The sequence below is a fragment of the Pomacea canaliculata genome, linkage group LG5 (genome assembly GCF_003073045.1).
Source record: "Pomacea canaliculata isolate SZHN2017 linkage group LG5, ASM307304v1, whole genome shotgun sequence".
NCBI classification, from domain to species: Eukaryota; Metazoa; Mollusca; class Gastropoda; order Architaenioglossa; family Ampullariidae; genus Pomacea; species Pomacea canaliculata.
The window spans coordinates 6,964,645-6,991,470 of record NC_037594.1 but is presented as its reverse complement, the minus strand read 5'-3'; the positions used below and the strand labels follow the sequence as shown (position 1 = coordinate 6,991,470).

The 26,826-nt window shown below is 37.2% G+C and overlaps 1 protein-coding gene across 2 annotated transcripts in view; it reads left to right on the top strand.

Moving 5' to 3' along the window:
* Positions 1 to 25,083, top strand: part of LOC112564234 (E3 ubiquitin-protein ligase UBR3-like) — a 33,022-nt gene extending 7,939 nt beyond the window's left edge. The window contains exons 11-37 of one of the 2 annotated variants that reach the window (XM_025238912.1): positions 5,785 to 5,940; positions 6,152 to 6,280; positions 6,411 to 6,463; positions 7,207 to 7,352; positions 7,564 to 7,712; positions 7,954 to 8,023; positions 8,611 to 8,707; positions 9,164 to 9,311; positions 9,918 to 10,019; positions 10,250 to 10,442; positions 10,631 to 10,752; positions 11,392 to 11,711; positions 12,281 to 12,390; positions 12,757 to 12,900; positions 13,200 to 13,333; positions 13,569 to 13,679; positions 14,136 to 14,342; positions 14,837 to 14,970; positions 15,422 to 15,507; positions 15,772 to 15,984; positions 16,288 to 16,406; positions 16,560 to 16,634; positions 17,333 to 17,458; positions 17,991 to 18,179; positions 18,617 to 18,826; positions 19,900 to 20,039; positions 20,597 to 25,083. In XM_025238912.1, coding sequence (XP_025094697.1) covers positions 5,785 to 5,940; positions 6,152 to 6,280; positions 6,411 to 6,463; positions 7,207 to 7,352; positions 7,564 to 7,712; positions 7,954 to 8,023; positions 8,611 to 8,707; positions 9,164 to 9,311; positions 9,918 to 10,019; positions 10,250 to 10,442; positions 10,631 to 10,752; positions 11,392 to 11,711; positions 12,281 to 12,390; positions 12,757 to 12,900; positions 13,200 to 13,333; positions 13,569 to 13,679; positions 14,136 to 14,342; positions 14,837 to 14,970; positions 15,422 to 15,507; positions 15,772 to 15,984; positions 16,288 to 16,406; positions 16,560 to 16,634; positions 17,333 to 17,458; positions 17,991 to 18,179; positions 18,617 to 18,826; positions 19,900 to 20,039; positions 20,597 to 20,714 — 3,801 coding nt within the window. In that variant the 3' untranslated portion in view covers positions 20,715 to 25,083. Of the gene's footprint in view, positions 1 to 5,784; positions 5,941 to 6,151; positions 6,281 to 6,410; positions 6,464 to 7,206; positions 7,353 to 7,563; positions 7,713 to 7,953; positions 8,024 to 8,610; positions 8,708 to 9,163; positions 9,312 to 9,917; positions 10,020 to 10,249; positions 10,443 to 10,630; positions 10,753 to 11,391; positions 11,712 to 12,280; positions 12,391 to 12,756; positions 12,901 to 13,199; positions 13,334 to 13,568; positions 13,680 to 14,135; positions 14,343 to 14,836; positions 14,971 to 15,421; positions 15,508 to 15,771; positions 15,985 to 16,287; positions 16,407 to 16,559; positions 16,662 to 17,332; positions 17,459 to 17,990; positions 18,180 to 18,616; positions 18,827 to 19,899; positions 20,040 to 20,596 lie in introns of both variants that reach the window. The other variant, XM_025238911.1, reaches the window with a different exon arrangement.
* Positions 25,084 to 26,826: the final 1,743 nt, after the last annotated feature.

Here is a 26,826-nt window from a genome sequence, read left to right as displayed (position 1 = left end):
GACATTGTACCATAGACTGGATAATTGATGCTGAGTTGATCCTCTCTCCTGCACTGTTTTGTCTCTTTTTTTTATTTACAAGTATGGCTGTTTTATTCAGACATCTTTATCTTTATGCTGGTGCATTAGTAAATCAGTAATGTGCTGTCTAATAGTACACTGTATTGTTTGGACATAGTTTACATGGGTGAACGTACGCTTTTGTGCTTTGATTTTTTGTTCTTTGACTGTACCAGATGACATGACATCAAGGAGGTAAAGGGTTACACTTTGCTCTTTGACCATTGAAAAGTTGTCTCCTTGAGTGACCTAGCACATGCCTGACTTGCCACGCATTCCAGTCAGGTGAGCAACTGCCTTCTAATAGCATAAAAGGCCAAACGCAAGGCCAGCACACCAGTTTTTTCAGTGGTAACTGTGTGGTGTTCACTAGTCTTTGCTCTTATCATGTATGATGCTCACTCAATGCTGAAGAAGTGTGCATTGCCAAGTGGTGCCTTCAAGTGTACTAGCCTAGGCATTTTCCCTTTACAAATCTTTTGTCATATTTTCTTGTGACACGGGACTTCTTTTCCTTGAGAAAAGACCTCTGTGTTTTAGCCGTGTTGCTGGTATATAGATTATAATGTTACAGAGAATTCTGCGTTTCTCTTTGGAATTCTTTTGACGTTGGTCTTATTTTCCTTGAGAAAAGACATGCAGTTGTCAGTCAACAGCTGTGCAACAGCAAAAATCTTGTGACTCCAAACTTGTGTTGCCTGTTCTACAGTTTTTAACACCACAGAGTTTTCTGTGGTTTCATCAGATTTCTTGTGACTCTGGAGGTCTTTTCCATTGAGAAAAGACGTGTATCAGTGTCGCCTGTGCTACAGTAGTTATTGGTACAGAGAATTCTGCATTTTCTTTGGAATTATTGGTCTCTGGACTTATTTTTCTTGAGAGAAAAAAAATGCCTTTTACCAGTTAGTGTTGCCTTGCTATGGTTTTTTTTTTACCATTACAGAGAATTCTGCATTTTTAATGAGAATTCTTGTGACATCAGTCTTCTGTAGACTTGAGACAAAACTTGCCCTTGACAGTCCACATAGGCTGTGCTAGAGAACTTTCTGCTCCAGAATTTTCTTTGCTTCTTGTGCTGCCGGATGCATAACCTTGCTTCCAGCTGTGCTATGGGACAAATCTCCTCCGCTTTGTTTACTTAGTGTTTTCAGGGTTCCCAGGTCCTTGCAAGGTCCTTTTAAGTCCTTTTATATTGAATTTTCGCCAAAAGGCCTTTTAAGTCCTTTTATTTGCCATGCGGTCCTTTCAAATTCTCACACAGGTCCTTACATTTTCTCTGTGACCCTTTTAAGTCCTTTTATCGATAAAATATTACAACAAATTTATTTCCGGAGTAGACTTTGGCGCAAAATACCGACGATTTTTCGCTGCATTGCTATTTTAATCACATGACTACCCAGTCTCGCTCGCGGCGGGAACGTCCGTTTCGGCCTTTCGCGAGTTCACTCTCGTCGTGTCGACCACATTTCTTTGTCTGCTTAACAATTTGAAAGATGCCGGGGAAGTGCTCTTTTCAGGAGAAGTGGCTAAAGGAAGACAAGTATAAAGATTGGTTAATAAAAGACTCGAGCAATAAACATTTGGCACGATGTGCTGCCTGCAAAATATCTTTGAATCTTTCATCAATGGGCGAAAGTGTTCTGAAACAGCACATGGTTACCGAAAGACACCAAAGGCAAATAAAAGTATTTCTGAAAGATGCGCGCTTTTGTGTAACTGATTACTTTCGTCATCGAGAACATCCACAGCCCGCTCAAAATCAGACGGCACCGACCAGCTCTGCAAGTGTGTCCAGTAAGTTGACAATTATTTATCTTTAGCGATTCATTTAGTTAACGATGTGGGTACTTAGAAAAACACATTAAATTAAAGCGTGCATAACATTTTGCGGTTTTTTTCCACTCTTTATTAAGCCTATCGTCTAATTTACGGTGAAGCCAATAGCTTAAAGATCAGTAAATAGCAAAGAATTATTTAAATTAAAAAGTTGAGATTTTCATTTTCTCATGATTCGAACTACAAATAGAGTTTATACAATCACGAATCTTACTACAGCTTTGCTGCAGAAAATTGATCTGAATTTTTGGCATCTGATCAGGAAAGATTAAAAAGAAAGTATAATTAATAATGTATGCTTATTATCCTATTTTACCAGCAAATACATTATTTTTTGGATTTTTAAAATCAAACAATTTAACATTAAAGCTAAATCAGTTAGCTGAAAATAACTTTCATTTTCAACTATGCTGCCATCTTTATACTTTAACTTAGTTTAGTATTATTTATATTATCATGTCATTAATTATTGCTTTTTGAAACCTGTCTTTTATTCAGACAGAACATAATGTTTACAGACATAATGGTAACTTAAATGTTTTCTTTGAATAGGTTTCGTGATGAGCAATGAACGATTGAAGGCAGAGATCCTGTGGACTCTCAAGATTGTGGAATCACACTACAGTTTCAGATCTGCTGAAAAGTCTGCTGAACTGTTTCGACTTATGTTCCCAGACAGCCAAGTAGCTGCAGAATTTAAGTGCGGTCAAACAAAAGCCAGTTATCTAACTTCATTTGGGCTTGCTCCTCACTTTTCGAAATTGCTTCTGGACTGTGTAAATTCGTCGCCTGAGTATGTTCTTTTGTTTGATGAATCTTCTAACCATAAGACTCAAACTAAACAGCTGGATTTCCATGTTCGTTACTGGAGTGACAATGCTGTAAGGACTCATTACCTGACCTCGGAATTTTTGGGTCATTCCGCGGCCATAGACCTTCAACAAAAGTTCAGTAAGGTAATTAGCGAATCAAACTTCAAGCAAGCTAATTTACTTCAAATTTCTATGGATGGACCTTCTGTAAACCTAAACCTTCTTGAGAAAATTAATAACGACATGATTACCAATCACAATGTTGGTTTGTTAAATGTGGGCAGCTGTGGACTCCATGTTATGCACAATGCATTTAGGCGTGGGTGCGAGGCTTCTCAATGGGAGCTTGAGTCATTTCTTACATCTGCTTATATCTTGTTCAGAGACAGCCCAGCCAGAAGAGAAGATTATATAAAAGTAACTGGTTCCACATCTTTTCCAGCCAAGTTCTGTGCTCACCGATGGCTTGAAAACAATTCTGTTGCTGAAAAAGCAATTGTTATGCTTCCATACTTGGAAAAATTTGTCAAAGCTGCAATGGAGAAAAAAATAACATTGCCAAAGAACAAATCTTTTGATATTGTAAAAGCTGGAGTCTTATCTACCCCTTTGCTTTCATGTCGTCTGGCTTTCTTTAGTTTAATTGCCAGTATACTTGAACCTTTTTTGAGAAAATACCAAGCTGATCAGCCTCTTCTTCCTTTCCTTTGTTTAGACTTACATGACATTATGAAAAATCTGATGCACAAATTTATCAAGTCAAATGTACTTAATAAATGTGAAACTGCCCTCCAACTTGTGCAGGTTGATATATGCAACAGTTCTAACCATGTCAATCTGAGCATGATCGAACTTGGCTTCAGGGTTGATAGACTACTGGCTGTAGCTAAGAAACAGTCATCAGTAAACGATGGAACTCTCATGGCCTTCAGAGCTGAATGCAGAGATTTTTTGAAAGCAGTTGTTCTAAAATTGCAGGATAAATCTCCACTGAAGTACACCCTAGTGAGAAACATAACTTTCTTAAACCCAAAGACCATGGGGGAAAAAGACAAATCAATACAAAAAATGAAAAAGGTTTTGTTGTATTGCCAAGGTGTGAAAAGGTTTGATGATGTGACTTGTGACAAGGTATTGTCAGAGTTCCGTAATTTTCTTGACAGTTCTGCAGGTGAGTGTGGTAGTAAGGCTTTTGACCCTATGACACAGACTGGATAGTTGGTTTTATGATGCCCTTGCTGGAAAAGCAGAGTTTCAGGTGTTGTGGTCTGTTGTCAGACAGTTACTCCTACTCTCTCATGGTCAAGCTACAGTGGAAAGAGGATTTTCATTCAACAAAGAAACAGTAGCTGACAATCTTAGTCAGACTGCACTAAAAGCACGCAGAGTAATTCTTGATCATATTCACAGTGTGGGAGGGTGGAAAATGTTGAGATCTCCAAACCACTGATGATATCCGCTTCTAGTGCCTATGGCAGGTATGAACGTTACCTCTCTGAGCAGAAGCAGCAGAAGGAAACAGAAGAAAAGCAGGTCCACAGAAAGAGATTAGGAGATGAGCTGGTAATACTCACAAAAAGGCTAAAGACCACCAGTGCCGAAGAACGACACCTGCTGGAACTGGCTGACAGACATAGTTTCCAGGCTGAAGAGCAAAAAAGTTTTTCACTTATTGAAAGATCTAACAACATGCGTTTGTTAGCCAAAGACAAGAAGAAGGAGATAACAAAGATTCAGTCAGACATTGATAGATTACAGGAAGAAATTAAAAGGTGTTGAATTGTGACATTCAGAATTAATGTTTATTTCAGTTTAAATAAGCCTGCACAATTCTGTACATGTATGCTATGGAACATGTTAAAAAAACCAGAACTATTTAGAGGAAATTAGGTTGTGTAAAGAAATTGTATTGTTTAGTATTGGTAAAGCTGTAGGGGTGACAAAGAATTGAATTTCATCAATGAAACTTTTGCTTATAGTAGATGGATTGCTTTGTCATTTTGTAATCTTAATCTTATGTGTATTAGTATATCATGCTGTTTATGTATATGTTTGCATGTGTTACATGTATGTGTAATAAGAATGCTTAAATAATATCTCAAGGTTAAAATAAAATGGGCTGTAATGCTTGACAGTTTCGACTCATTCCATCTTTGGTTTAGCATTAGGATCACACTCTTTTCATTCCTCATCTGATCCTCCAATCCTTGGCATTCCTTGTAGTCACAAGAAAATGTTTGGTCTACACATCTGTACAACACTAGTTGCCCTTCCGTATTCGCAAAAAAACGCTCTTTTTTCAAAAGTTCTTTAGAAACTTACTCTTTCTTGAACTTTGATCTTCTAGTACTACTGTGCATAGCTCTATTTCTATCTCTCTCTTCCCATTAGAGTGTGTGTGCGAGAGAGAGACACGTGAACTGACTTTTGTATTACACCAAAGAATGGCTTTCAGGTTTTGCAATTATTATTACTTAGATTTCTAGAAAACTTGGAACATTAACGGTGTATGTTATCAGCGCGCTAAGGACACTTTTTAAGTTATCTAATCTAAATATGGCAGACAGGCATCAAAATTAACTCTTTGATTATTTATTACTAGAAATACATGTATTTGAGAACATAGAGAAGACCACAGATTCATAAATAATACATCTTTCCGACCACACAAGAGAAAAACTTAAGCATTGATGACTGTCACTTAGGTCCTTTCGAATGCATGAAAGGTCCTTTTAAGGTCCTTTTAAGGTCCTTTTTTGGCACCATCCCTGATCCCTGGGAACCCTGTGTTTTACTCATACCAGCTGTGTGATGTCACTGTCCTGGGTCTGAGCTGCATTGGACGCAGTGTGGCATGACGAGCCACTTCAGATTGTATCTATGGTGTGTGGGGGGGAAAGGTACCATTGACTGCAGGCTCACAGTCAGGGAGACAATTTTTTGGCAGTTAAAGAGCTTGTGCAACCTATTTCCTCCTTGACGTCATGTCATCTGGTAAGTCTCGAAGAAAGAGAATTTACTCTCAAAATTTTATTTTTCCATACAATTTACAATTTTCATATCTGCATTGTTCTAGCCTAACCCCAATCAGCTGACTTTTCATTTACCTCTGCATCGATATTTGGCTGCTTTCCTTATGCTTGGAGTCCAGAAACATGGTTTCCAGCTATCTTCTAGGCTTCCATCACAATCAAGTCTTCAGGCAATACTCATGCATCCACTGCAGATACAGGTCAGCATGTTTTTTAATGTGTAGAGTTGTTATTGGAGGTTGTACATTTTATTATGAGGATACTTGACAAATCCTTCTCGCTTTTTTTTATCAACTTCTTTTGTTTTTGCTTTTATAACTTAAAATTTCATTCCTGTTTTTTTGATTGATGTATAGACAGCACTATAAATGATGGTGGTGCCTCTCATCATGCATTCTTGACCTGTTACAGGTATGCATACCTCAGATCTATTCAGGAATGTGGGTGCGTAATGGTATTCAGATCAAAGGCCAGGCCATGACCTATAAACAGTGCCATTTCTGTTACTCAATGGCCGACTTGGATATCTACCTAGTACAGGTAAGCCATAATTTATAGAACTAAATTATAGACTTTATGCAGACTTAAATAGTTTGGGCATATATAATAAAGCCTGTTTTCAGTTTGTAAATATAAATATTATTTTAGAAATTCCTTAATTTTTCTGCAGGTGTGTGCTGCATCAATGGAGCCTGATTTGTTTGTGGAACTGTTACTGGAAAGGTATGTACTATATACACGTTAGTGCAAACACTTTTACTACAGAGACAGCTTAAACATGCATCTAAATAAATTTTAAAGGAAAAAGCAAGTGAACTGGCTACTTGAACTTAGAAGATAGATACTGACATTTTGGATTTTTGTTCTAGTTACAGATTTTAGTGGACCCAAAAAATCATTTATTTACAGTCACATCTCATGGGCAGTGCGTAGTTTAATGGGAAGCTTGTGGAAAAACGTCTTAGTTAAGAAAGCAAGGTGATGCAAGGCACTTGCTTTGCTTAGTTCTTTTTCCAGTACCACTGAATTCAACACAATGACGAAGCAATACTCTTCTATTTTCAACACTCAAAGATTGTTGGCATAAGTGTTTCTCTCTGGCATCACTTGTCATATGGAACATAATGTTGCCACATTGGCACTCCATTTTAGTGTTTGTAACCACTGTCATGCCAGTATCTGTGATTCTCTTTGCTTTTCAACACTTTTCTGGTTAGAAATAGCAGCATATGAATAGCACCTATGATGTACAACAAAACAGGGTAGCTTCCATGAAATAGCATGGAATTCTGTTTTAGACATGATTGTAAGTTTGTAGCATAAGTATTTTTGCAGAAACAAGTCAAAATATCAAGATTTATCATTTAAGCATTTTTTCTTTAGCTTTAATGTTTCTGGTGGCATTACCCTTTAAAGGTCGCCGTGCTGTGATCAGAGTATAAATATTTTACTTTTTTATCTCATAGGTTTCAATTGCAAAACTGGCTGTTGTTTGAAAATGATCTCAAAGATAACAAACCAGATGAGGCGATGGAAATGACACCAGAAGTAGTTATGCTGGATGGGGCACTTGGATTCCTTTGTTCACTTTTTGGCATTCGCACATACCTAGGTAAGTTTGTTTTCCATCCCTGTCCATGTGGCAGGTTGTGACGATAATGGTAGATACAAGTGTCTTCCACAAGTTACACCAATGGTTTGCTTTTGAGACAATCAGTTATTCAAGAAAAAGCTATTATCTGATTATAACGGGAGGTTTTCTTGCTTTGACTACAAGCTTCTATAAGAATGCCTGTTGAGAGATTTTTCAATTGTTTGTATAGGGATGACAGAGGAAGAGCAGGTTCGGCTGGAAATGGCATCTTTGCTTTGCATGAATGACAGGCAACACAGTCAGCTAAGTGAGTTAATGCCAGACCGCTCTGGTATGAGCAGCAATGGGACTGATTTTTTTGAACCAGTGCTAAAACAGGTAAGTAAATTATATACATGAAGCATCTTATTGAGTGATTTCATAAACAGAAATCCATATTTTCTTTTCAAGAGCATTATACTGTGTCAGAAACTCGACTTTGTATGATTATTTAGAAATCATGTCTTTTTTGTTTCCCAGGCAATTATATGAAGGTAGAACATATTTAGATTATTTGGCTAAACTATATAGTTTGCCTTTTGCAGTTTGATCAAACTCACTGTTTCACAACAACTTTCAGCTAGCTGACTACAAAGCACCAAGCTTTGAGGCTGGTGTTGGTCTGAACCAAGGAACCTATACACCAAAAGGTTTGTTTTTTGTACTATCTGATGCCTGTTTGATCAAAAACCAAGCATCAAGTTTAAAAAAAAAAATTCTTTAGAGAGAAGATTTCAAAGTTCTTTCACTACAACGTCATCATCAAGAACCAAAACTGATTAATAGTTTATTCACAGAATTTAAAAGGTCATACTTTTTAAAGAAGGATGTATCCTTAGACACGGGCAGCTTTCTGGAATGTACTGCAGATTTATATAGCTGAAAAATTTCCTTTCTTAAGGAAGTGCCAAAACTATTCTGAGCATTGTTAGTACAGTGGGCTCAGACTGTGACTATAGTCATCAGATGACCTTTGGTCACACCACATGAACATGGTAGTGGTAAAAATTATGCAGTCAGTAGCGAGGGTCAGTGAGTTAAAGGTTTGAAAAATGTGTTCCTTCCAGCATTTATGGTGATAATAAGGTTCAGTTTGCTATATCGTAAGAATTTTATAAATAAGATTGGTGGTGGTCAGATCCTTATGTGTATGTGTACTCAACTATGTATATGTGTGTATAGATATATATGCATCATTTCTGAATATTTTGCATTGTTAAGTAAATCTTTGTCCCAGGTTTAGTTTGGGAGCATGAGTTTGATCCAGTGCATGTTTCGCACAGAGCTATTTACCGGAAAGATTTTCAGGCAGCCATGGATAGATACAGTGAATAGTGAGTAGTTATTTTCCTGCCTATCCCATATGACTGCATTGGATGATGATAATAGTTGTAATAATCATGACAAGAAAAAGTATCATGCACTTATAGACCACATCACCCCACTTTACATTGCTATGTACTTTACAAAAGAACTAAAATAAAAAGGCTGATATTAACATGCACATACATAAATAGACACCATAAGGTTTCATTCATGCACGCATACGAATGTATGTACAAGGCAGAACAATATAATTTGACAGGCATGGATAAAGTGTCTTTGAAAAGGAAAGGTCTTTGGTAGTTCAGAGGTCATACAATGATGTAAAAGCACATCATTGTTACATTATTGTAAGTACATTTTAAATTTTATGCAGAATATTATTTATTGAGTTATTGATTTATGTTGTTTCTTACATTATCTTATTAAATAGCTCTGACAAGCTATAATTATTTTGGTTTCTACAGCATGCACACTTCTGGGTTGTACAAAGGGAAGAATGCTCTTTGGCCTCCCTACAAGGTGCCTGGCAAAAGCAACCCTGCATATAAAAACTTGTTCCAAGTGCTCAACTGTTCCACCATGCATGCTTTCCTCTACATGATTTTGTACAAGGTATAACATTCACTTCCAGACATTGAGTCAGTTCCCACAGGGAATTTACTTAGATGAAAGGCTCAATTTAAAAGTGTTTCTTGGCAAGATGTATCTGAATTGTAGTTATTGTAAATTTTTTAAACAAAACAGATAGGCAAGTGGTTAGAGTGCTGGCATCCGTGCTGAAAGACGCACTGGTTCGATGTCGTTTTGCACAGCAAACTTCTCACAGTCTGAGACTGCACAGAGGGTTGGGAAAGGTAAGGCAGCAAGGGAGAGGAATGGCACCGCCTTTACTTAAAGCTGACCCGACAAAAGCAAGGTCTCTAGCACTTCACTCCATGACAACCTTAAAAGGTCATGGGAGGATCTTTACCTTTTATCATAATAGAGGTTCTTGTATATCAGAAGCTTACATCCACAAGAACACTTTGTAGCAAGTTTAAAACCTTCATTAACAGCTTTGTGAAGCTTTTTATCAACATGTTAGCATGCTATGTGTTTAGATTTTGTCATGACTTGTTTTCCTTTTTCTTCATTTTGGTTTTTCATTGCATTGCGTATGCTTAGCAGCACATGGGTTTCAATATGGGTGTTTGAAATGTTTTCCTTCTATTCATGCAGATGCTGCACCAGACCCCTACAATGCCAGAGAGTATCCTGTACAAAGCTGTCCATCTTCTTTACCTGTGTCTTCATTTTGCTCCAAAGACAGTGCCATCCATGGTACGTTCTTTCCTTCTTGACATAAATATCTGGGATTATGAACTTCTGCATCCTGAGTGTTAGCCATCATTTAGCCTGTGCTTTTATACGACAGAAATGAAATCAGTAGTTACCAGTGCTTCTCAGGAGGATCAACAGAACAAACACTTATAGGAACAACAGCTGATTCTGTTTGATACTGCATTTCCATAACTATCTGGTTGCAATGATAAAATGGTATTGCATTGCAGGCACCAAATATGGGTTCAGTAGTAAAAGATGGACATCTTCGGGGCTGGTTCAGTGGCCCAGATATAAAGGCTAATGCCTGCGAGATAATTCACAAAGTAGAGCTTGCTGCAGACGTCTGTGACTCCAGTTACATCAACCTTGCCAGTAGTACTGTGGAAGAAGTGTTCAACCTGTCACCTACTATTTCTCCTGGTGAGAAAGCAGAAGAAAAGTACTGTTCTTCAGTTTTTTTCATTACAAAATACTTTTCTCGTTTTATCCTTGTTTTCATAGATCTTGTGCAAACCAGCTTAGTCTTTCTGTAAACTTGTTAGGTTGGGAATAATAGTATTTGTCTAGGCATAATAGTCCTGAAACACACTGTATTGAAAATGTTGCAGCTTTAGGAGGTCCAATCACTCCAGCACAGACTGGCCTAATCCCATCCATCTGCACTTTCTCAAGCAACCTCTCTTATTCAGTTTCATCAACAGCACAGCCTGTTACCGCAACGCCTGATATGGTATGTAGTTTGTGTTTCTTCAGCTCCTCTATTTCTTTGTTCTTTACCCTCCTGTCTGATTTCTTTGGTGGTATATTAACACCTACATGGCAGAATTCTCTAGAAGTTCTGTCATGCAACAGTGACATACAGAGTTTGTAAAAAGTGGAAAATAAATTGACCAAATGCTTAGCAAAATGTTTACAGAATTTTTTTAGCTAACACTCCTTGAGAGGACTTGGAACTGAAAATCTGAAGTGATACAACTACTCACTGTCTCTTATCCAACTCTGTTACAAAGCCATCTCCCTCTTTTTTATTTCATTATTTTTTTTAACTTGCTGGTTTGAAGTGATTCATGCTTAGGGTGAAACTTTATACTGTAACATTTTCTTCGAGTCCAGTAAAAACTCTGAATTGGCAGCTACTTTTTATTTCATTTTTGGAGCTAATTATTCAGTATTTGTTATGTCTGTAAATGTATGCTCCGTTCCATTTTTTTTTTCTTTGTGAATTTAAAATAAAATCTAAACCATTACACAGGTAGATAAGAAAACATGAGGCTGATAGTCACCTCAGAGACCCAAACTGACCAGAAAGTATAATCTAGTCTATTGTTTCAAGACTAAATTATTTCAAGCCTTTTTCTTTTTATTACAGGTGAAGCCAAAATATATCTCTAGTGGTTTGACAGCAACATGCACAGATCGAAGGCCTGAAAAAGTGCTGGATGAAAGTATCATCTCACTTGTTATCAAACTTCACAACAGAATGACCTCCACATCAAGCTTCTATCAACCAGCCACCAGCCAGGCATCGCAAACAACTTCAATTGGTGATGGTGCATTTTACATGGCACGGCTCCTGGATTACTTCCACAGCAGCTTTGGTCCAGCTGCTCAGCACATTCAGAGCACCTGTGAGACTTTCAGCAACCAGATGTGTACTGATAAGAGAAACAAGTCCAGGGATGAATCAAAGTAAGCTTAATCTGAAGATTTTCTCATCCATGGCATCACTGTTGTATGTTTAGTAAAATTATAAATAGGACAGTCTCATAGGTCCAGTTTTTGGAAGTTCTTTTCATTTCCTTAACCTTTTAAACCCAGCGGGCTGGAAAACCAGTCTGTTAAGCTTGGTTGGTCATGCAGACCTCTTGCTTTTTGTGCTTTACTTTAAGCTAGACAAATTTGTTCTTTGTGCTTCTTTTGTGAAAGTGTTTGGAATCTCATGCCCTTAATGTTTGGCATAGTGACTGCCTTTGAAGTTTTAAGGCTTCCTTAAGACTCATCTCATTTTTTAATATCTACAGTAGCTAGCTGGTGATCTCTTTTTCTTACCGTCTTTTCTCCTTGGTCTCTTTTCCTTTGGTTTTATGGGGTTTGTTGACTGTGTGCTTCATTATTTGTTTCTTTGAAATGTATTTCTTGGAAAACATTTACAATCCATAGTGTAAGAATTTTGTTCCTGATGACCAATAATGCATTGCTGACATGCTGTTCTGTTTTTCCATGCATTTCCATGAATTTTCCCTTTTTCACTGTACCAGGCGAAAGAAAGCATTTTACCGTCAGCAAAAACTAATGGCAGAGTTTGCAAGTCAGCAGAAGGCCTTTATGGAAAAGGTGCAGGATGGAATTGCAGACATAGAGGTAGATGGTAAGTAGAAGATGAGAGTGGCTGAGGAAGTATGGATGCAAATTAAACAGTTATTATGCTTGGCAACTTTTCTTTATGTCTGAATCTATCTCTTCTTCAGTAACTTGCATTATGGCATCAGCTGGACAGATTACTTTCACATCAGCTAATAACCAAGTGTCCTAAAAACATTTTAATTTTTTATGTCAACGCAGACTCAGCAATTTATCAGTCAGCATCCAGTTCACAGTTTCTGTCTTCTTGTTCCTGTCTCACATCTTGTACAATTCAATGACTTGAATCAGATCATCTATGTTGAGTCTTCTCTTAACATACTCTGGCCCTTATGTAAATTTGTTACATTTTGTCTCATTGCATCCAAAACAGAAGACACAGTTGATGGTCAAAATGTTGATGCTAATGCCGGTGCCTGTTCTGGGAAAAAATATGATTGTGTGATATGCAACCAGAGCACCCCATCAAGGAGTGGACAATATGTTGGCCTTGTTGTCTTTCTTCAGTCCACTAGCGGTTCGTTCTTTCGTTATTTTTAAGAAAGTCTATGTGTGTTTCTTGTTTATCCCCCTTTGCTTACTATAATTTTATTATTCTTTTTTGACATTTTTCTTGATTTCTGTTTATTCATATTTCACTTTTTTATCAAAACATGAGGGGAAAAAGCAGGCAAGTAGTTATAGGTGTTTTGCAAAATTTTAGAAACCTGGCAGAAAAGTTAAATATCAAGGAATGTAGTATTATGGATTGACACACATTCGCACGCATTCATAATATTCTTGTACAAATATATAAACTGTGTTATGCATGTACAGTGCTTGGTCATCGACAGCGTGTAGATGTGGTACGCTCCATCACTGAAGCACCTTCACAGAAAGATTTGGAAGTGTTGCGCTGTGGCAGCATTCTTCGTCAGCGAATCACTCAGATGCTGTTGCATTTTGAAGGAGTAAGGCTAACATTTGTTCACACTTTGCAGCAAATATTTCTTTTTAAAGTCAGAAGCCAGAGAAATCTCAGCATCAGCTTGTACTAGGAGGAGGTGTTGTGGCTTCAGAGCATTAAGAATTGGTGAATTGTTACTTTTTAATTGATATGGGTTATAGATTTATTACAGTTTCATGGATCAGCAGGGAATGTCTGATGTCTTTTACTGCTTATTTGTTTGGATATGGTTCATAAAGGACTCAGTTGACATGTCAGTGAACATTGGATGGGATGGAGGGGTATTTGTGACAACATGTGGTCACCACTTGCACCTAGACTGCCAGCGCTCCTATGTGGATGCTTTACGGGTGAGTGCATTTCACTGGAAGTTCTACTAAAATTGATGTGAGCAAGAAAGCAATGTAAACGGGGATTTTTTTTCTCAAAGATGTCTTTGTTATAGCTAGGGCATGATTTGTGTTGTGTGGGTAATTGACTCCCACCTATGTTCCATTTTCATCTACTCAACCCAGTACTTTGATTTATGAGGATTATAGTAATAATAATAGAATTTATAAAGCATTTCCCCATGTGAAGCTGAGCTCAGTGTACTATGCTCACATTTGTCAGTGACTCGCTGAAATTACTGTATTTTGGTGTTTTGAATGAACATATGTAAGACCACATGAGGAAAGATCAAAATGAAACAATCCTGATGGGAGTTGTTTTCTATTTATCAGCATGGGGGAAGAGTTATTTAGTATTTATCAGCCAGGGGGAAGAAGTAGAAAACTGCATATGCTTATCAGGATTGTCTTGCACAGAACCAGGCGGAGGCAGGTTCACATGCAGAGGCAATGCCCATCAACCGAGACGAGTTCTTTTGCCCCATGTGTCGTCAGCTGTCAAACGCAGTCTTGCCCATGGTGCCAGATGACAATTGTTTTCCTCTTGTGCCAATGGTCGCTCAGGATCCTAGTGTCATGGTCGCACACCTGGCAGAAATGATTTATCAGACTCCAGAAAGAACTGTACGGGATTTTACAGTGTCCTCTTGACTCCTCTCACTCTCTTCAACCCCTTTTCTTGCATTTTTGTTTCTTTCCCTTTCTCTTTTTCCTCTTGACACATGATAACTTTATGACACCTCCCCCCTCCTGCCTCCCACACTCTTACCTTTGATCTTGCTAGGGCATACTCAGGAAAAGAAATAAATATTAGATCATTGAGTAAAATGCAGCTTGTCTATTTACGAAAATGTTCTGTTGAACTTAATTGACATCGTTTATAAAATCAGATTTATCTATCAATTTTCCCAAGACAGATGTTGTATGCAGAAAAGACCAGTACTTCTGTGAGTGAAAGAAGCTGTGTGTGGGTGTAAGTGCCAATTTTATTATTTGATGCTTGTTTAAAAAAGCTCTAAAGGATCAGAATCATCAGTTGTTGGCATTACATTAAAGAGAATGCACATTTTTACAAGGAGAGCTTTGTTTCATGTGGTGCTTTTCTTTTTCACAAACAGGGGCTGTCAGAAATTCTGATGGCTATACAAAACACCATTGATGCCATAAACAATGTCAGTTACAAGCATTTCCGCAGTGTGTTAGAGCAAGATAATAATGGCCCTAATTTCCTGTATATCTCCTCCTTGGTCAGGTAATACCACTTTTCAAAACATAAAGGGCTAGAAAGAGAAAATCTTATTAGAATTGATACATATTTGTGGATATGCTTTGTACTGATTTATATGTATGTAAAAAGTGAAAGATTCTTATTAAATTGAAACTGTTTCAAAAGATAATGTAAATATTTGTGAGAAGAAATAATGCTACAGCGATAGTGTTTTGGCTAACTTCAAATGTCATTTAAGATAGTGTGTATACATATAATAATAATAACAGTACTGTTGTTCTTAACAATAATGAAATTAAATGAAATAGGTGGGTGAGCTTATGGTGATAGTATAAGCACTCTACTTGAAACAGGCTTACCCCCCACCCCTCCAAAAAAGGTATTAGAGGGGAGGTTGAGGTGAAGACAGTGTATTAGAATGACAATGAAAAAGTTATTATGGAAGGTGATACATGAAAATCTTATATAAATGCAGAACAAATCTTGAAATGGAGATCCTTCTAAGAGGAGGAACTCTTGAAAAGACTTTGCCCTCTACAATCAGCAAGAGAATGTGCTTGGGTGAGTGTTTTTAGCTCTAGGAATATGCATTTGTCTGTTTGATACATAAAGCTGCAGTCAGCAGCTCATGATCTCTGTTGTTTTTCACAATACGGTTTAAGCACCGCTTGATGAAAGATAAGTAAGACATTCTGGAAGACTGGATATGACCACATGATTTTCAAAGTAACTTGAGAAGTAGATATATGAGACATAGAGTTAAAAACTGTCAGATCAGAGTAAACTTACTGCAAGCACATTTGGTTCTTTTCTCTTGACTGGCAGTGCCGCTTCTACATGTGCTTGGCCTGCACACCAAAGTCAAATTGGGAGCACCATCCTCTCTTATAGAGCTGTGGTCACATATCACTGGTGTTTCTCTTACTCGGGACTCCAGTAGCCTGTCATTGTACAAGCATCAAGTGCCACTTCTGATGAAAGATATGGCTGCAGATCTGGTTCACATTGTTCTCATGCTGCCTATGACCATGGAACTCAGTGAGTGTGTGTGTATATGTGTTGGAGAGTGAAGCAGGTGGATTATGGTATGCATGTATACAAAGTTATTGCACATGTATAAATTTGCTTGAACAAAATGTATGTTTAAAGAACAACTGAAAAGTGTTGGCAGCAATAAGTAACAGACAGGTGAGTACACTTATGTGCCAGGTCACCAAAGAAATATGATTCACTGAAAAATTCCTTGTATTTTAATTTTCTTGCATCCACACATTTATTTGAATTGTCTTTATAGAGGTTTGGAGTAGTAGGCTTTCTGCTCAGTCATTTTTATTCTCACAGGACACTACCTATTTGTGGTGCAGAAGTTGTACTGTGCCACTTACATACAAGCATTAGTGACTGTTACCTGCTGTTTCACACAGGAGGAACGTGAAGCATGGAGGAAGAAGGGACAGGAGGTAATGATATACAGAGAGTGGTATTTTGATATATTGACAGTAAATTTTGTTGATGATAGTGTCTCACAAAATTTCCCATTGCTCTTACAATCTCTGCATCTGTGTGTGATCTTTTGTATGGTTTATCACCAAGAGGCTTCTTTCCTTCACCAGGCCCCAGCCAACTCATTGGAAAGATGGCTGAGCTTTATCATTGATCAGCTGGGTGGCTCCCCCTTGTATGAAGAGGTAGATGCTAGTAATGTGTTGCCTGCTGTAAGTGACTTTGTTACCATCACCTTACTTAGAAACATACCTAAATCATGTACAGGAGCTTGTAATCATGTAGCAGAAAATTTGCCAACTGGATCCTAAAACATAAATGATTTGACTTCAGTAGTCTTAAAACTTGAGATTATATTTAGATTTTAGGTCTTATTGTGCAAGACATTTTATAATAAACTAGATGTATAAAACAGATATTTTATCATTATCAAATGTTAGTGCTACATTTTTACATGTTTAAAAATGGCAGCTACAATTAAATCAGCATCTTGACTTCAAGGATCAAGATCTCAGTAATATTAAGATATTTACAAGGATGTGTGACTTAATGATAAAAATCCATAATACTTTTACCTGGAAGTCAAAAAGACCCCAAACAGTTTTAATTGGAGATCTGAAATCCTCTTGTATTTTGTGGATAGCAAACATTTGCTTCAATAGCTGTTTTTGTTTAACATATAATATGTGAGAGAGGGGAAATGTGTGGGTGTATGCACATTGCAAGTATTTGGCATACTTGTGCATTCTTAAGCATAAATGAGGCAGAAAGGGGATGAAGTTGCGTATTATTCACATATGGTTGATCAGACATAAAAGTTACTTGTTTATGAATATTTTATTCAGAAGCATTTACAAAGAAAGCTTTAAATATTTGTATGCAGATCTGCCAGAGTGTGTGGTCACCTCACAGTGTAGAGGCCAGGGTTCAAGAGTTTTGTTTGCCTTTTTTGCGAGTGGCAGCTGTACTTCGTCAGCATATTTTTGGTCCAGAACTACCACCTGTGCAGGTGTGTGGATTTGTGATTCCCCTTTTTTTATGCATTTGTTTTTAGATTACATTCTGGTTACAGTTTATTATTTAATCAAACAAGTTCTTCCATAGCAAGTATGTATAATATGCAGCATCACTCATTTTATTTAAGAGACCTTTCATTTAAAAAAAAAAACAACCGGTTTTGGACTAGCAGAGAGTGATTATGTATTATAAAAAGTCAGAGGCACTTCAGAGGACATGGCTGATGAGTATTTTACCAGGTTTGTATCGCCTGCTCACCATGTCAAGACCTGTTTCAGTATTAATATACGGTAGCAGTAATGATGACTGGTAATAATGGTGAAAAGGTAATGGTAGCTTTGTGATGATCACTTCTAATGTCAACAAGCACATTTTGCATTTTGGGAGGCAAGAGAAAAGGCAGTTATAGCAATCTTAGTCTACATTTCCACTTATGCTGCTTCTTTTTATGACCTTAGCTTTATTCTCTATTGGGCATATTTTCTCTTTTAAGTACACTTTAATGAAATTCTTGTTTCTCTAAGGAAATGTTGGAGTTTGAGCACCTTGTAAGGTACCTGGACCTAGTGGCACCAGAAGCACACAGCAGGATGGGAACGGAAGTGACTGGGTCATCTTGTCTTGTATGGGCAGTGCCACAGTCAACAGTGCTAGTTCAGGCCTGGTGCCAGCACATCAACAACTTCGCCAAAATTAAGGTTGCAGAGTGCAAGGTAGTGTATCACTGCAAGGTGTTATTTTGAATTTTAAGGCTGACCAGAGTGCAAAATTATTTGCAAATGAATAGGTTTTATTCTTTGTAGTTTACTGATTCCCAAACTGAGTGAATGTCTCATTAACATATCCTGGAAGCTGTCACACTGGCTGACACCCTTTGTGATGTCATTGCATAGAATCTAGGCCAACAGATGTGTGCTTTTCTTTAAAAAAAAAAAAAAAAAGAAACTAATTTTTTTTAAATCATACTTTGCTCTGCTAACATGCCAAAACTTTGAGCTTAATTGTATTTTCAGTTTGATTTGAGAGCAGCCTTTAAAGCCAAGAAGATTGCAGATATTAGAAATTTCTGCTGAGTAATCAATTTAATAAATACTTGACCAACTACTACAGAAACTTTCTTTCAAATGGTGTTGGCCTGTTATTTTTACAGTTCTTTCTAAGCATGAGTGGCAAATGGGCACGCCCCCACTTGCTGAAACTCCCACAGCACTATTATGAGATCTTCACTTCATACCGCTACCAATGCTGTCAACATTGCCACCGTATTCCAAAAGATCCTGCCATCTGCCTTGTTTGTGGTGCCTTCTTGTGTTTCAGAGAAGACTGCTGTGCAATAAATGGTGTTTCTGAATGTGTAGAAGTGAGTAAGCTTTTCTTTAAGTCACAGTCAATGTAATATATGTGTGTGTCTATGCTTGAGATGGTAAATCTCCTCAGGACCTTCCGTACTGTGACTTGAAAATGTTTCATGGGCATATTTTGCACTTTAACTGTCATCTCTGTATTGTTACCACCACCACCCCCTCCCCAATGTGACTTACAACAGACAGTTTGTGATCTATAATTTTTTTCAGAAGTCTAAAATTACATAGAGTGCATTTAAAAAAACATCTTTGTCTACCACAGTACATGTGTATGAATTGATTTCTCTTACCTTCAGATAAATTCCCTAAAAATGTTCAATCAAGTGTAACAATAGCAGAGTAAGTATGACCAAGCAAAAGGGAAAACCACGAATAAAAGTCCCATGATATGGGGTTTTTCCCCAACATTTAAATAAATGAACTTGAATTTCTAGATGTTTAAAGTCATGGAGGGGAATGAAAGTAGATTGGTTAATTTCCCTTCTTAAACCCTTCTTAGTTACAATCTGATTTTTGGTGGATTTTAGCAAGTCTTAAAAGGGAGGTTTTACTGTACTGTAATCTAGACCAGTGATGGCGAACCTATGGCACGCGTGCCCAAGGTGGCACGCGAAACGATTTTGTGCGGCACGCGACGACGCTGATGGATTTTTTAAAAATTCAAATTATCATAAGTAATAGCCTTCAATTTTTTCAGAAAACGTTGATAATAACGTTGAATAAATAAGTATTATTTCATAATTTATAATTTTATACTAAACAGCTTTATTTTTTCCGCGCAGCAAACTTACTGGTTACTGGCTGTAGCACTTCGTTTCTATAGCAGCGTCATTAAGTAGACCGACTTGGCACGCAGCAATTTTTATTGCTTTGAAATTGAAATAATTGGCACTCGGACTGAAAAAGGTTCACCATCCCTGATCTAGACTGTTTAACTCTTTGCCGTTTACTGAAACTTGTGTTGTTGATAAATCACATCTACTTGGTAGATGAGTCTGGAAGTTGCAACAACTGTACAGAGTAAGTTATGTTGTTTCTTCTGAATGATTTTATCTCTTTCCCCCTCTAGCACTCCATTGTATGTGGTGCTGGCACAGGAATATTCCTTCTGATCAACTCTAGCATAATTGTGGTGATACGTGGACCTCGGGCGACATTGTGGGGATCACTTTATCTCGACCAACATGGTGAAGAAGATCGAGACCTGAAGTAAGTGCTTGTTAATAAGAGCCAAAGCCACAAAAGTCAACATAAACTCATCTAATCAGGTCATCTTTTAAAAAATCATTCGGCATTATAAGTTGTTACTTTTACTGGAAGTCTGTACTTTTAGAAGTGTATTCAGGAACAGGACATGAATCTCACATAGATTTCTGTAATGGGTTCGCTCCTTCTGGGACTCTGCATGTAAATGTCTTCTCAAATATATAACATCAGCAAGAAAAGGTCTTGTATCTGTATGTGGTGTCCAAAATTAAGTTTAGGTTCTAGCAGAAGCTAGGGAATGGGAAGTAGAAAATATTTAAATGCACAAGATGAATTAGTATAGAAAAAAAGTAGTGCATGAAGTAGTGTAAATGAATAGTGTTAGTTTTTGGGGGAAGGGGTTTGTAATGACTATTTTCTAGAATAGACTTTAGTTGAGCTGGTATATTTTTTTAATAAGGGAGTTATATTTGGAGAACCACTTAACATTAATGTGTCTTTCATATAATTGTTATGCTGCCACTTATTTTGCTTTTTAATAATTAACATGTGCTTTGCAGACGTGGCAAACCGTTGTATTTGAGCCGAGAGAGATTGGAGGTACTTGAGTCTCAGTGGCTTGGTCACACATTTGAACATACCTGCAAAAGGTGGATCCAACACAAGAACCGGCTGTAAAGCAGACACACAGACATGCACACAAACACATGCATTAACATCACATGCATGTATTTTGCACGTACCAGCTGTTGTAGAGCTGCCATACTTTTTACCAAATCTTTTGTAAATGGCAGTATTGGGAAGACATTCTTATTTGCATTTGCAGAAGCAGGTAACATGGCTTAGTACACATGTAGTTCAATAAATCTGTTTCTTGGGGAAAAAGTTTTCTATGTCTACTTGTGTTCTCTCCTTCATCTTCACTGCTAGAGACAGAGATGGTGTTTTAAATGTAGTGCCCTTCATCATACTAGAAATTCTAATTCTACCATACTTGTTTATTGCTTCATGGCTTTGCTTATTTTTTAAGACATGATGCTACATACTGTAATAATGTACAAAGTACACTACTACTTCTTATGTATATTATTTTCCATGTGAACACAGGTGAAAAAACATCCCAAAATATTGTGTAGCATAGCTGTCCATTTTGTTTGTGACTTTCTGAGGTGTAGTTCTGAGAAACAGAATATGATTGCTCTTTCAGCGAGAGTATACTTACCTCATTCAAAAGACTTGTTCTATTTTTTAAAAATATTTGAACACAGTATTTAGATGCTGCATCCATTCATTTGTGGAGTTTTTAAATTAATATTTGAAAACATGTTATGCTTACTACAACTACTTATGTAGCAACATTTTAAGTTTTCATGGCTAAAAGAGTTTTCATTGTATTAAATATTGCCATGAGGAGTTAAGCATCAGCATTGTTTATGAAGTTTAGTTGTGAAGATGTGGGTTTTTTTAAATGTTTTTTCCTGAGGATTTTATTAACTATATAAATCATCAAACAGTTATTAAAGATTTTTCAGATCAGGGTTAAAGGGATCATAATATTCTATACTTGGTTTCTTTCATTAAAAATCATTTCAACATGAATGTTTCATGCCTTGTATAAATGTGAAACCAAATTTAAAATTGGAGGCTATCCCTGAAGTCTGGAGGTCCATTTCTGTGCTTGAATTGTCAATGCTTCCAGTCTGCATCAGAAATAAAATAGGACCTATGGAGTTACTGCCAGCCTGTCAGTCTAGCACCTGCTCATATCTAGAGTTTTTAGCAATGCTTCTAGTCTAGCATTGCATATAGCTATCTCAGATATCCAGATCCATGGTCCATAGCAATTATCCATGTAGAAGTCTTTTGTGGGATAGAATGGAGGAACTGGGACATAGCAAGCTGTTTCTATCGGGAATTTTGAGCTGATATGGCCTTGAATGTGTATTATTTATTTCATGGCACAACCATAAGCTTGTACATATTTGCAATAAGTCAGATTGAGCTAGAGATCAGCTTATGCTTGTACATTTTTCCATTGACTTGAAGAGACCATTATCATTTGGTAATTACTTTATTAATAATTTACAACGCTGTCTGGCTCATTTGCACTGGACAATTCAAGTTATTATGGTTTGCTCACTTTTTTTTTTAATTACAAAGACATAGAAGCAAGTTCAGTTTGCCCATTGACAGTGCCATAGGCACAGATAGGTACTGGTGAAAGCTTGGACTCCTGATGCTTGTAACCTGTTTTGCATTGTAATTTGTTCGTTTTGTCTCCCTCATGTGTGTTCATGCACACACACACAAACATCAAGACACTCACTTCAGATACATGTGCAAATGCTGAATCAAGCAAAATCATATTCTTAGTCTTGCTTTCTGGAACATTGGGGAACCAATGGAATCTAAAACACTAATCTCACCATTCAAGATCATCCCTGAGAACAAAGTTGTGTTGAAAAAAGTGTATGCTAGTCAAGTCTTTATTCATCCATATGCTAACCAACTGCTGTACCTCTTCATATCACCTTCATGCAAGTGTGTATAAGTGCATGTATATATGTATAGTTCTGTATTCATGCACATGTTTTTGTACATAAGGGGGAATGTGTATGCAAGAAATTCAGTTTTTCTTTTTGATAGTATAAGAAATCACCCACATATACTTGACCTCCACCTTCAGCAAGCATATATAAAATCTGTTTCTAAACTCTTCTAGTATGCTAAGATGACCGAATGCTCTCTTGCACTGCCTTTGTTCTAGCCACTGCTGCAGGTACAGATAAAAAATTCTGGTGACCTCTGACATTCTCAGGCACAACCTAGTAGTGAACAGACTGTAGGAACCCTCATATCATCTAAATCATTTCCTTGTCCTTATAGTACTGCAGTGTGATCTGGACCACATACCCACAAAATCCCTTCCCACGCTGGAATTTATATGTGAATGCCAGTGATATTATGATCTAGTTCTGAATAACCATCTGACAACATCTGGGTCTAATTTTGGTATTTGGGCTCTTACTTTTGTGGTGGTTTTTTCCCTGTTTGAGTTGTACGGATTAAGTACAACAGCCACATGGTCCAACTTTCCTGCTGCCAACCAGAGCATAAGATGGAGGAAGATGAAGGCTATGTCAGCGGTACTGCATTGCCTCCATACTTGTCTGGCCCCACTAATGTAGGCATTGACAGCAGACTACAATTTTTCCCAGAATTTCTTGCACAATGAGACCAGAACATTTTAAAGAAGATAATTTGCAGCTGTGTTGGATTGGTACATCCTATCTTTTGTGTGGGCATATTTTATCTACCTGTAACTACATCATCTTAAAATACCTGATTATCTTGTGTTATCACTTTAAAAAATGTTTGATGAATGCACAGTCAGCCATTCTCGTGAAATGCAGGTGTACAAGTTCACAGATTTGATTTTTTTCTGTCATGTTTGCTTGTTTGTGAGGGAAAGGATAGTTTTGCATGTTTATATGTTTGCTTTAGCTGGTTATGCATATGGATGTTGCCTGCCTCTAGATTTTTCTTTTAACTTCCCCCCCCCCTTTTTTTTTCTTGTTTGTTTTTTTTTTCTCCCTCATTTTTTGTTATTTGTTTTTGGATATGAGCAGCAAGAAACACTATATCAAAAGGACTGCGCTCATTTGAAAAATGTGTCTTAATGAATTGATATATGCGAGTGTTTAAAACTGTGATAGAATATTTTATCAATGACTGCAGCAAGATGATTAAGCAGAAGAAGAAAAAAAACTGTATTTGATAAAGAAATGCTGTTGAAGTTTGGTTCATTTTCACTCACTGCTGTCCTAGTAGCTTAAGAGTATATAATTTTTGTCTTGAGCATGAACAGGAAAATGTTTTACGTCTTCAAACAGAACATATGGTCCTTATTAGAGATAGTCCCCTGTGATGTTATTTCCCTTGACACTGTGTACACTCTTGATTTACCTCCCTTGAATAACTCCCAAAGATGATCAAAATTATTATTAAGATTATCGAGTACATTGTCAGAATTTGATTCCAGTCTTTGTAATTTAATAAATGTTCATTTAAACATCTCTGCAACATTGTGTTGAAACGTGCAGACATTTGGTTTTGTGTGTAAGTCCCTGGCACAATTTACCGTTAATATTTAATGTACATACCCAGATATTTGCTTAAGTAATCTTAGTGTGAAACTGCCTTAATGTGCACTTTTCACTTCCAAACTCAACAACAGTAGTTTTTGTTGCATCATAGTTTGAAAATAGCCTAAATTTAAAAGCTGTAAGCAGAAATTCAGTTTCATTAATTCTTTTGAAGTATTTGAAACATTTTAGAATTTTCAAGCTGGTGCCTCTACAAAGCTGATAAATTGTTTTGCAAATAAAGTATTAATGCGTGGACTTTATTGATAGCTTATGTAAAATGTCCTTGCTACTTTGGCTTGCCAATTCTCAAGAATTTCCATCTAGAATTGTTACATATATTTTAAACACATTGCTTTCATAAAAACATGTGGATGACTTGTAATTTTATGAGTTGTTATTGCTTGTTAATTAGTATTAGTGCCCAGCAGAATGTGTGGTATGCAGACATCATAGGCCAGTTACATACGAGATTGTTAGCTGAGAAAAATGCATTTAATTTCTTTTTTTTTTTTAAATGCATTCTCAATTATATTTTAAGAAATAGTAATGAATGGTTTTAAATTTGCTTGTTGGTGTGATTTAGGCTTATTATTAAAAAAGTACAATTTATAGTTATGAAAGCTGTGGGATAATTTATAGCAAAAATCATTCGAAGCCCTTGCTTTCTCTGAATAGAAACATATCTTTATTCCCTAAAATATTTTCAAGCAGCCCAGATAAAATGGAGAACTTGATTGTTTGGGCTTTTTTTTTTAAAGTTGGAATTTGTAGTTATACATATGTTACCTTTCTTAAGTTTAGGAATCTGTTCGAAAACAATGCTTGATTCTGCTCAAACCTTTTGAATCTCTTGTCTTTCCTCACTGGGAAGTGTAGTGAATAAATTATTTGTTAAAGAAGCAGTCTCATTCATTTTTCATCACTGTTGGTGTTACTGACAGAAAAATCACATGCAAGTGGATTATGTGTATGCATGCTGCTATATGTACCTGCTGTATTCATGTACCCTAAAGAGAAGCTTTAAGAAAAATCTTCAAAAATGTGATTGGCAGATTTTGACTAAACATCAGTGAAGTAATTGTTTTACAGGTATCATTAGAAAATTAAAATATGCGGTGGACGTTTTAAAATATAAACTCTAGGTCACTTTAACTTGAAACTATCATAAATAAAAGGTGTTACCAAAAGAGTTAGATTTGCACATTTCTGTTTGCCCAATGGACTTTAAATCAAGGAATGTACTTGGTTAATTTATTGAATGTAGCTAAATAAAGACTCAAAATGATGCAGAAATAGAAGTGTAAGTATGGAGTTGATATCGGAATGTGGATAACTTGAAGACACTTTATGTTGGAGCAAATGGTAATTGTAGTCGTCTGCCTTTTGGTTGTTGGGGCATGATGTGTTGAACAGTTGGAGAATGTGTCCCCCCCTCAAGGATCTTTTCTCCGTTTCTTCCCCTCCTCCTCACTGCCTTTTTTCGCTCACCTCACTAAGAAGTTAGGTACCCAGACGACCATTATTATAGCTTCATGCAATCGTGCAACTGACAGCTGGGTGAAATAGGGGAATAGTCAAGTAATACGAATATAGAATCGGCTAACAGTGTGGCCACTCGGCTCTCCGCTGTTTTCTTATGCTGGAAGGGGCTGATAATTGAGGTGCTGTAATTAATGGTGAATGTAGCTATGAGTAGATTTTGTAAGGGCGGTGCCCATTTATTTATTTTTTTTTTTACCCCGCTACCTCCGCCCCCTCTCCCACCTTCCCCAAGCCTCTAAGAGGTTAGGCACTCAAGAGCTGGTCAAATGGGAGAGGTATTGGCTGTGTAGTAGGAATTGAGCAAAGGCCCGAAGAACCCTTACGGTAGACAGAGGGGGTGAGTGGGAATGTATTAGACGTGTTGGTACTCGTAGGTAATAATTAGGGGCATTCAAGTGAGTGTACATAGAGACAATGAAGATCCTTAAAAATATACATAAAGTGGAGGAGGAAGGTCAAATTATCAACTCTATGAATCGAAATGGATAGTTGTGGTCAAGGAACAAAATAGAAGGGTAAATCTTGATAAGTCCTAGCTTTAGAGAGAGGGACAATTAATAAACACATACTTGTGTCGACTGTTCTGACTGTTCGACCTGGAATAACAGTTAAAATAGTAGACAAAAGCTTACAAAATGACCAAATGTCTGAATGGATGTTAATCAAACATATTCAATCAGGGTTTTGTTTTTATTGGAGTTGTAGGTAACATATTCCCTGCCTTTGCAAATGAAATACCTAGACCAAATTAGTCAGTTAAACATAGAGATGTTTTTCTCGCTGGGTCAAACTGGTCCTTTCCTGACAATAAATGCTGTACGTGACTTCTGGAACGGAGCAGTGAAAGATGGAGCAGGTAGAAACACGCACAAACGTCCGTTACAAAAAACTGTAACATTATCCACACTCGTTTTGTTTTTTTCAGTCCATGAACCTAAGCTTCAGTCCAGTTCGTGACACTGAGTGACCTCCTGAACTTCGCTGACACCGCCGCCGACTTTGTCCTCGCCTACACCTGTTGATCTTTTACCCATGTTTAGGTTTGCGATCACACCGCCGACCGGTTGTTGCCTATGTGTGCACCTACGTGATGTTGACGC